Here is a 10890-nt window from a genome sequence, read left to right as displayed (position 1 = left end):
CCTGAGCAGAGGGAGAGGGCCCAGCCAGAACCCCAAACAGGGAGCAAGGCCAGGCGTCTGGGACGCCAGACTCCAAGGACAGGCACACCAGGCAGGAAAATAAAGGCACTGAGAGAGAGGGGGGAGGGAACCCCCCAAAGCCATATAATTTTCAATTGCTCTGGTCTTTAATTTCATCGCCCCATAAATGAGGAAATATCAGTTCCCATACTAAATTTTTATCCCCGGCTGATAAATATGACGGGGAATTTTCGTTGGGTCCTCGTAAAAGCGGGCAGTTTCGATCAAACTGGTGGGGAAAGACTTATGCAGATAATGCAAACAGAGTGGCCATAAAGTCTCCTCCGTTTCCCTCGGGGTGGGTGGTGGGACAAAAGGCTCTCTGGATTGAGTGCTCCCGGGCTGTCCCGAGTCTCCTTTGGAGCCTAAACAGCCTAACCTTGCCTGGGCCAGCCCCTGTGCTGAGCCCACGGCGACCTCTGCAAAGGAAAACACAAAACCATTTCAAATCTCCGCTGGCTGGCCCTGCAAGCAAGTCATACGTTACAGATGTTCCTCCAGTTTTTCCTGGGTTCAGGGACCCCCGCGCCTTCTCTCTGGACCACTGGATGAGAGAATCCCCGTGGATTTATTTCCGAAGTCCCCTTCTTGCTGCCCCGGCTCGGGCCTCCTCACTGCTCCACGCCAGGGCGCGCACAGCTCCAGTCCTTTCTTTCCCCGCCAGGCTGCAGCCCTTCGGAAAGTAGAAACCTGAGGCTTGTCCAGGGGAAAATGTGGGGCGACCAGAAAAACAAGTTATCTTCCAGATTCCGTTTCCTAAGGAAGGCGTGGCGAGTTTAGTTCGCTTTGGGAGAAAGGCGGTGGAGAAACGAAAAGAACTATTTCAGACATACTTGCCCCTTACTTCTGGCTTCCCTTTATTGAAAAATAACCGCAATAATAGGCTCGAACCTTTTCTCCTTTCAGAAATGCCCCCAGCTCATTCACTCTGCACAGGACAATTCTCTGGGTAGGATTTTGTCCAGCCTGGTGTCTTGGTTTTCCGGGTGAGACGCAACTCTCCCAAACCGGCCGAGGCCCCGCGGGTCCCCTTTTTCTCTCTGGGAATAGCCCCAGTCTTAGTGGGAGCAAGGTCAATTGGAAAGCGAGAGCCACTGGGGCCTGGAGCGAAGCAACCAAACCCACCCAAAGGCCAAAGCCTTCCTGCCCCGGAGATGGTGACCCAGGAGCCACCCACCCAGCCAGGCCCAGGCGGCGCTCCTGGGTCCGACCCTGTCTCAGGCCACCAGCTTCCTCCTCCCCACCCGGGCTCCCCAGGAACCTCCTTTCCCCAGGCAGCCCCGGAGTGAGGGGACCTCTCCCTGACCTCGCCTACTCTGGAGATTCCCTGTCAACTCCGAGGGGAACTTGCAACTTGATCAACTTCCGTGACTAGCGGTCCCCCAGCTCTCAGTCCCAAAGGCCACGGCGGGCCAATCGAGGATACAGGAAAGCAGAAACTTTAGTTCTGTTTGGGATTCCTTAACTTTTTCTCCATTTCTCTGCCCACTGGAGCCCTCTCCCGCCAAAGGACCTTACCCTACTCCCACCCCCCAGGAAAGAAGCAGAGGCGAGAGTCCAAGGAGAGGAAAAGGGAGGTGAGGAGAGGGGAGGAAGTACCTGAACGGTGTCTTGACCTTTTAATTTGAATTTGACTGTTTTGAGCCGCAAGTTACCTCGCTCTCTCCGTCTCTCCTGCACTCCCCCCCTTCCAGCCCCCCTCCCCAGGAGTACAGGCTGGTTCCCGGGTAAACAAACCCCATTCTCCTTAGACACCCCCCACCCCGACCCCTGCCCAATCCCCCTCCACCTTCCTCCTGCCCCGGTCGCCCCCGGGCGCTTCCTTTGTTCGCGGTGAAGTGCTCGGGCGCCCCTACCCCGAGGTGGTTGCTAGGTGGCGCTGTTACTCCACGCTCCGCGCTCCGCCTGCCGACAACTTGACCCCGCTGACGTCACGGCCGTCTGAATCATCAAGGCCATTTTCAAATCCCATTGGTCTAGCTGTCACATGGTGAGGACCGAATGTGCGGATAATTATGGAGCTGATATTCCCCCCTCCCTTCTTTTCCCTCCCGCCCCCTCGAACCGCCCCCCCTCCCGGATGGGGGGAAAAAAAGATGTCAGCTCCTCCGCCGTAGTATTGCTCCTTAAAAACCCCTCTCTCTGAAAATGACATGCCCTCGCAATGTAACTCCCAACTCGTACGCGGAGCCCTTGGCTGCGCCCGGCGGAGGAGAGCGCTTTAGCCGGAGCGCAGGCATGTATATGCAATCGGGGAGTGACTTCAACTGCGGGGTGATGAGGGGATGCGGGCTCACGCCCTCGCTCTCCAAGAGGGACGAGGGCAGCAGCCCCAACCTGGCCCTCAACACCTACCCGTCCTACCTCTCGCAGCTGGACTCCTGGGGCGACCCCAAAGCCGCCTACCGCCTGGAACAACCTGTTGGCAGGCCGCTGTCCTCCTGCTCCTACCCACCTAGTGTCAAGGAGGAGAATGTCTGCTGCATGTACAGCGCGGAGAAGCGGGCTAAAAGTGGCCCCGAGGCAGCTCTCTACTCCCACCCCCTGCAAGAGTCCTGCCTCGGGGAGCACGAGGTGCCGGTGCCCAGCTATTACCGCGCCAGCCCGAGCTACCCCGCGCTGGACAAGCCGCCCCACTGCGCCGGGACCAACGACTTCGAAGCCCCTTTCGAGCAGCGGGCCAGTCTCAACCCGCGCGCCGAACATCTGGAGTCGCCCCAGCTCGGGGGCAAAGTGAATTTCCCTGAGACCCCCAAGTCTGACAGCCAGACCCCCAGCCCCAATGGGATCAAGACCGAGCAGAGCCTGGCGGGCCCCAAAGGCAGCCCCTTGGAGAGCGAAAAGGAGCGGGCCAAAGCCGCCGACTCCAGCCCCGACACCTCGGATAACGAAGCAAAAGGTAAGGCCGCCTGGGCCGTGGCCCGGCTGGATTGCTCGGTTATTTGGTCTTCCTGCCCGGGGCGGGGGGAAGGGAGAAGGTTGGGCCGAGGAGGCCCTGGTCCTGGACGGTCCTGGGAATAAGACCCCAGTTTGCGACTCCTGTCTGCTGAGCCCGCTCCCAGGCCTGTGCTGGGTTTGGTTTGCTTGCTCTACGCTGTTGTCCTGGTGGGGGCTGATGTCCCCCGCTCAGGTCAGAAGCTTGCAAAAAGCTTAAAATGGCGATCTTGGTTCAGGGACCAAGGAAGACTGGGGAGAAAGGAGATTTCGCTTTATACTGTGTTTTTCCAGTTGAAAATTGTTTCCTGTGAAGCGCGATTTGTTGTTTGTGTGTCTCATCTGTGCGTGTGGTTTGGGCTCCTGCGGCTTGGGGCCGGGCCGGGCCTAGGGCTGGAGCGGAAGAGGTGGAGGTGAAAGGCTGCCCGCGGCGACCCTCCCTCCCCCAGATGCCCGAGCCTGGGTATGGCGTTGGAAAGGGGCATTTGGACTGTTGTAAGTTTTTTGTCTCCCTTTTAATTTTTTTCCTTTCCTTTTCTCTGGTTAAATTTTTTTTCGTTGGTTTCTGATAGCTGCTTACAAATGAGTGGTTGGGAAATTTCTGTGTGAATGGCAAGCAAGTGTGGCTTCAGTGGCTTTGCATTGTGATTTTGGTTTGAGAGAAAGCTTCGTCAGAGTTCAAGCTCAGGGTTCAAGATTCATTTTTGCTGCAGGAACTGGAGGCCTTCGGGACCTTTCTCTGACACCTGGAGAAGGAATGTGGAGGAAACGGGAGCAGTGGAGTGAGGCGGAGGGGACTTACTCTCCCCGAAAAGTTGGAGCCAAAAGCAGCAGGAAGGCCCAACTGTGCGCTGCATATAAGAGGGGCTGCCTGGGTGTTGAGGCGGATGGACTAGTTAGAGCTGAGCAGCCTGGATTTTGTGGTGCTTTGTATATGGATGCGGCACACACGCATGCCTGGCGACCTGTGTCACACTCACACACACCCCTCTCACATGCTCCGCACACACTCACGCCTGCCTGCGCACACTCACACACACTCTCTCTTTTGGGGGGGCAAGGGCTAGGCCTCCCCCGCTTGGTTCTCCTCTGCAAAGGTGGCCTTGACAAATTACCTCATGGAGACCCTGACCAGAAGATCAGGTGTGTTCAGGATTGAGTGTGAGGGGGAGAGTGAGGCACCCACACTCACAAAGCCTTCATGGTGGCATTGGTGCAACATGAAAGTTTAATTTTATACCCTTTCCTCAGACCCTGAGCTTGGTTGGGGTGCAGATATGTAGGGTAGGAAAAGCTGTCCTAGCCCCACCAAAAGCAAAGTCAAGGTTAATAAGTCCACCTCCTGACTCAAACTGCCCCCTTTCTGGTAGGCTCCATTTTCTCTCCTGCCCTCCCCGCAACCATCTAAGTCCTCCCACCCCAACTAACCCCCCTCAGCCCGCCCTGTGTCTCGGCCCTTCTTCCTCCCCTCTCCCATTTTGATGTCTCCACCTGGCCAGAGGCAAGAGGGCTTTCGGCCAGACTTCACCATTTGTAATTTCTTCCTTTCCTCCAAAACCCAACACACCTAATAAGAAAATAAACAAGACAGAGTTAGATGTGAAAAGCCTTTCAATAATTTGACTTGGAGGCTTCAGGTGCAGAGGTGGGAGCCGAACGAAGGGCATTTGGATGTTTTAAACTACAGCCCCAAGTTTGCGGTTTTTCTGCTGCTTCCTGGTTCCCCTGGGCCCCCCACCTCCCTCCCCATCCAGATGAGATCCAGGAAGCTGGCAATTTCATTTGGCATTTGGGAGACAGAGTACAGAACCATCCGCAGAGTCCTTTGCTGGGTGCCCATCTCTGGTCTCTGGACTCTGGGTTTTTCCCTAGAAAAGATGGCCCAGATCTCTTTTGCTGCTTGAAGAGTAAGGCCAGTCCATTTCAGCAAGAACATGGTCCAGGGAGAGAAGCTATCAATAAGAATGGGAAATACACACTCTACTTATAGTATCTCCTTATATAAATAACATGTCTGCGTATGTGTAGGAGAATGCTTCTTTGCAGGAATACTCACACATACCTGCAGGCGTCCATCTCTACATAGACCAGGCAGGAGATTTCCAAGAGGCTGCATTTCCTCAGGATAACTCTCTCCCTTGACCTTAGGTCCTATGGCCAGGGCTGTTGTCCGAGGGCCTCTCAGCATGCCCCAGAGCTGTTGCCCCTGACCTCTGCTGCCCGTACAAGTTCCCTTGCCTCAGCGGTTGACACCCGGGGGAAATGGCCAGGAGAGGAAGAGCTGGCAATGGGAGATCAAATGGGACAGTGTCATTCTGTGGCACTTCAGGTGGGAGCAGGGACTGGAGGTCTGGTATGGGACAGCTGCAATGGCCACTGGCTGCAGAGAATGGGGCGCCATCCCTCCACTGAGTTGAAAGGGGTCAAAGCTCTCTGGGAACTGCTCTAGCCAGCAGGATGGACTCTGCCACCAGTCTGGGGCCTGGAAAATGCTTTTCCTTCTGGTTGGATTTTTCCAGAGCTGGAATGGAACAGAGAGGAGGGAGGGCCTGGTGAGGTTTCAAGTGCCCACCAGGGTCTGCAAGCTGAGGGAGTGGGGAATACTCAGAATCTGCTAGGTCAAGGTGGATTGGGGTAATTTAAATTCAATAAATGCTTTGGAGGCAAGAACCTCCTGTCTTTCTTCCCTGTAAATCTAGACCCCAAAGATATTCTAAGGGCCCTGAGCCCAAGAGGACCCCACCAGCCAGGCCTGTGGAACAAGAGCAGCTACCCTGTATTCCATCAGCCGCCCCACAGCAGGCTGGCAAAGGCTGCAGCATTCTGGAGGGGTTGCCTCTGCAGGGATACTTATGTAAATAATGTTATTTTTAACAGAGGAGATAAAGGCAGAAAACACCACAGGAAATTGGCTGACAGCAAAGAGCGGAAGGAAGAAGAGGTGCCCCTATACTAAACACCAGACGCTGGAATTGGAGAAGGAATTTCTGTTCAATATGTATTTGACGCGAGAGCGCCGCCTGGAGATTAGCAAGACCATTAACCTTACAGACAGACAAGTCAAAATCTGGTTTCAAAATCGCAGAATGAAACTCAAGAAAATGAACCGAGAGAATCGGATCCGGGAACTGACTTCCAATTTTAATTTCACCTGAGCCCTTGGCCTCCCTTCCTCCCCCCCTCTCCCCCCACCCCTTTCTTCCTTTCCCCGCCCCTCCTCCCTTTGTGCCTGGTGGTATATTTCTTCCCTCCCTGAGTATAAATGCAACGCGCCTGCAAAAAAGGCAAAGACCTCAGACTCTCCTTCCAAGGGACCAATGGTTCGTGCTGTGAAGATGCGTCCACCTAAAGCATGAGAAATGGGGTGCAGGGGTTTGGGGTGTGGCGTTCCTGCATAGATAAGGGTGGGAGTGTGACTGGTGTGTGTGTCAACCCCTCACTCACCCACGCACTCACACACAGCATCCTGTTCTCTATGCAAAGTTAAGGTCGAATACACCCAATTGGGGGGAGGGGGGAAAGAGGACAAAAATGAACCAGAGAAGGTCTGTAATCTCACAGAGCACAGTCAGAATTGCTCCTTTCTTGCTGTATTTCCTCCTTAGAATAGACGTGTTGGGAAGTTCGGCTAGTGTTTGTATGTCCATCGTAGCACCCAGCGCCTCCACCAAACCCTCTCCGTGTCTTTACCTCCCAGTCGCTCAGAGAATCTGCTTGAAGTCTTGTATTTGTACTGCTTTCTGCATTTCTCCCACCATCCTAGCACCCCACACCCCCCATTCACTGACATCTGAAAATTTCCATCCAGAGGAACAAAAAATTTAAAAATAGAGCATAGTGAAGCAAAGACAGACCCCCCCCCCCAATATCACCCTGTCCCTGTCTGGCAGTTGTGTTATTTAAAGATATTCTGTATGTTGTATCTTTTGCATGTAGCTTCCTTAATGGAAAAAAAATCCTAATAAATTTCCAGAATCATAATCCTCAAATGGGTGGTTTTTGTATTTAGTGGTTTTTTTTAGCGACACCCCCTCCCTAAAGAGGCTGAGTGTGTGGATGTGTGTGTTTTGTGTTTGACTCATCTCCTAGAGCCTTTCTAGAACGTCTCTTGGCGGGTTTAATGTAAGTGAGAGACCATAACGTTGATTTAAATATTATCCAGGTGACCACAATAAGTCAAGGTCATAAAACAGTAATGTCAGGACGGTCTTGGTGCGCGCGAGAGGTGGATTTTATGATCTGCAAATATAATGTGGTGCTGCAGTAAAAGATGAAAGAGGCAGAGAGCAAACTGCAATCTTGAGGAGCAGACGGATCTGATTGCCTGGGGTGCTGGGCCAGGCACACCCCACCGCTGCCCGGGGGAACCCCAAGAGCTCCCCACCTATCCAAAGAGAGGAATAAACTTAACCGCTGGAGGGGGACACGAGGAGCTCAGCCACCCCCCTCCCCTCGACAGCAGCAGCAGAAGCGCCGGCAGCGGCAAGAGGAGGAGGCGGCGACAAGGTAGGAGAAGCGGTTTCTTGTTCTTCTCTTGGCGGCAGAGTGGGGACCAGCAGCGTCCCCAGGTGCCCGGCGCACGGCGGGCAGAACAGGAGGGAAGGAGTTTTGGGCACCCGAGCTTTCCGAGAGCCCGGGCTTGCGTGTGGACTTGTGGATGCTGGCAGCGGAGGGCAGTGGCCATGAGCTCCCTTTCCTCCCCTCCTCGGCCTGTTGCTGTGGGGTCCAGTGGTTAAACGGGTAAACTGGTAGGTTTTGGCTTCTTTCTCTTCCACTGGCACTTAGGGTTGCCTCGAGGTTGACACATGGATCTCGATGTCGCTCAGTCTGGCTGTCTGCTGAGGGGAGCAGAGGGAGGGTGGGCTAGAGAGGGCTGGAGCTTGACGCTTAGGTTTTTCTGCTTTCTGCTGGTTTGGATGTGAGCCTCATCCAGGCTCTCGGTCCCCACACTCCCTAACCGTGGGGCTTTGCCAGGCAAGTGGCCTGATTGGAAGAGGCGCTGGAGCACAGGCTCTGTGGTTTGCCTACCCACAGACGCAGGGAAGCCAGAGTTGAGCTGAGAGGGAGAGGATCAGAGGGAATCTAGGAGGAGAGTGCGGAAGAGCCCGATGGACAAGACAGGCGACCCAGCTCAAGAGTGGAAGGACGGACACTTGGGCTTCCCCCAGGGCCAGGGCCAGGGCCAGAGGCAGGGGAATGGGTCCGCTGCGGTGCTGGAAGTGGGGCGTGGGTCTGGTGACTGGAGGTCCCATTTCATCAGCATTTCCCTGAACGTTTTGCTTGGACCAGAAGGTGATGAGGCAGTCAGACCCCTACCCACCCAGCCACCCTAAGTGTACTCTCTAGTCTTTAGGGAGGTTGTGGGGGCGGAAAGGGGGACGGGGCTGAATTTCTTCCTTCCCCAACCCCCTTCCCTTCTCCTCCCGATAGATGCAAAGCTGAATCTCCCGCCCTGCTCGCTCAGCTGATCTGTGGCTTAGGTAGTTTCATGTTGTTGGGATTGAGTTTTGAACTCGGCAACAAGAAACTGCCTGAGTTACATCAGTCGGTTTTCGTCGAGGGCCCCAACCCACCTATCCAGCTCCGTCCCTCCCCTGTGGGCCTGCCCCACAGCCCCCTTCCAGGTAGGGCACATTGGATACAGACTGAGGAGGGCAAGCTGTGAGTGGGGCCAGGCCGGGCAAGCCTGAAAACCCCACTTTCTACAGTCTGCTCCTCAGCCTGTCCCAATCCCTGGGGCTCAGGGAGAGGAGTTTCTCCTGCAGCTATTGTTTCCTGGACTCAGCTGATGGAGACAGACAAAGACTGTCTAGCCAATTCCAAGGAAATTGAGGAATTTGAGTGAGAGGTGGTCTGGCAGGCCAGCCAGGGTAGGGCAGGGTCATTAGGAGAGAGAAGAGCACAGAAAGAGAGGGGAGTCTCTGGAAGGGTTAGTTTCCCTCACCTGACACCTCCAAGGAAAAACTATGCCTCCAGAAGGCTGGGGCAAAGCTTCCCCTTAGAAAAGTGGGGTGCCGGGGGTCCCAACAATTGGGGGCCTCTGAGCACTAGCTTGTTCACCTTCCCTCCCCCTGTATAGCTCCCTGCCCAGGAGAAGGGCATAGTTAGGGTGTTTGTAGGTTAGAGGAAAGCATCAAGTCCAAGTAGAAATGCCCCCCCTCCACACACACACACATACTAGGAAACATTAGGGCAAGAACCTAGCTAGCTCTGGTCTCAGTCTAGCTGTCTGTGGCCCGTAGGCCTTGGGCTGTGGTGTCTGTGGCTGTCAGGCAGCTGCTTGTCTTTGCATTGTGTGGAAATGTCTGGGTGAATGGAGGCTGCCAGCGCCCACCTTTACCATATTGTTGGGAAGGCTGTTGGCTGATGCCAGGGAAGGAGGGGAGGAAATGGAGTGAGAGGAAATCTGAGCAATGTGAAACTTTGCAAAGCTGCTTCCCCCTCCTTCCCCATCCACCCCTTGCCCTTGGTTCCTCAATTCTGGACCCTGTTGCTAGAGAGAAGCTCTCAAAAGAGGTTTCTCTGCCTGTGGAGAAAAATGGTGGTGGTGGGGGGGGAGAGAATCCAGGGGAGTGGGGAGATATACCCCAGTTCTCAGAGAGACTGGGAAAGAGAAAGCCAAAAGGAGGACAGGTTTTCTTACTTTGGAATTATTAAAACATTATAAACTTTCAGACAGGGAAATAAAGTCATGTCCCTGCAACAAAACATATACATGGAGTTCCATATTCTTGCAATTGTCTGCTAGGGGATATCTGTAACCTTGTATGAGTGTGGGTCTCTGATTCTACATCCCTGTCTCCTCTAGGCTCTCTCAAATCCCCTATATATATTTACCTGCATGCTCATTTATTTTTCTCTATGTTATACAAAGAGACTTATTTTCACCCTGAGGAGGATAGAGGAGAAAATGGGAATAGAGCCTCTCTTCACTCCAGCTGAATTTGTCAGGTTGACTTTCCATCTGTTCCTTAGCCATTTGTAGGGGGAAAAATATCTTCCCTTGGATGGAAGTGCTCAAATCTCTCTATGGCTCTCAGGGAATAGGGAGGTTTTCAGAGAGGAAGACCAGCTGGTTAGAGGCAGGCAGGGGGACCCCCTGTTTGGGAGCCCTCAGCCGTCTCTGAATTTCCAGGTTGCCAGAAGCACCCGCCAGTTGGATGAAATGAGTCCCCAGTAAAGGCGGGTGCTCAGGAGTGCCTGTCTTGGAGACTGGGTCCCTGATGGGCCGAAATTCACCAAGGAAGGGCTTCTGCGCTTTGGGTCTCTGCCTCCATTTCTGTTTCAGAGCCCCAGAGCTGATATGGGTTGGTCACTGAGCCTTGGGTCTGGGTGTCCAGCCCAAAAGAATCCTGGTGAATGGGGCGAGTTCTCATGGGGCCAAGGTGAGGGCCAGTCTGATGGCCAGCGTCTGCCCCGAGGCCCCTGGGGCCATGGATCATGGCTAAGGTGGTGGTGATTATTTATTCGCTTCGCTGGAAGGGAGTCTTCAGAAGAAACAGCGTGAAGAGGAGGGGAAAAATTATCTCTCTCGTCTGCAGATATTAAGATGGATTTTTATTTCTTAAAGGACCCTCCCCGCCGAGAGCGCATAAGCGTAAACTTAATATATGCTCCACAGCCCAACTCCAGAAATCGCAATAAAAGTTAAAACCTCCCCTACTGGTTTTTTTTAATTATGATATGGGAAAGAGGAACAGGATTTATAGAGCTGAACTCTCGGCATGTGAGTGTTTAAGACTTGTGGGAGAAGGAGGAAAAGGCAAGAGCTCGCCAAGGAGAGCCTGGGGCTCCGAGATCTCTCGCGGCGGCGGGGGCTCTGGCTCAGCCCCGCCGATCCCGGATCCTCGGTGGCTTCCCCGGGACCCTGGCTCCCCAGCACCCTCCGCTGGGGCC

At 54.2% G+C, this 10890-nt stretch overlaps 1 protein-coding gene across 1 annotated transcript; it reads left to right on the top strand.

Annotated features, from left to right (window-relative positions):
• Positions 1–2096: 2096 nt before the first annotated feature.
• Positions 2097–6983, top strand: HOXC10 (homeobox C10). The gene is made up of 2 exons (XM_006756955.1): positions 2097–2959; positions 5872–6983. Exons 1-2 carry the CDS (start codon positions 2209–2211, stop codon positions 6147–6149), a joined length of 1029 nt encoding a protein of 342 aa, XP_006757018.1. The 5' UTR covers positions 2097–2208; the 3' UTR covers positions 6150–6983.
• The last annotated feature ends 3907 nt before the right edge of the window (positions 6984–10890 follow it).

The sequence above is a fragment of the Myotis davidii genome, unplaced genomic scaffold (assembly GCF_000327345.1).
Source record: "Myotis davidii unplaced genomic scaffold, ASM32734v1 scaffold233, whole genome shotgun sequence".
NCBI lineage: Eukaryota > Metazoa > Chordata > Mammalia > Chiroptera > Vespertilionidae > Myotis > Myotis davidii.
This window is presented reverse-complemented; position numbering and strand designations above follow the sequence as displayed.

Excerpts from the sequence above, each read along its gene's own strand:
- HOXC10 (XM_006756955.1), top strand. The coding sequence starts at position 2,209 with ATGACATGCCCTCGCAATGTAACTCCCAACTCGTACGCGGAGCCCTTG. Across the intron at positions 2,960-5,871 it reads CTCGGATAACGAAGCAAAAG|AGGAGATAAAGGCAGAAAAC; the intron begins GTAAGGCCGCCT and ends TATTTTTAACAG.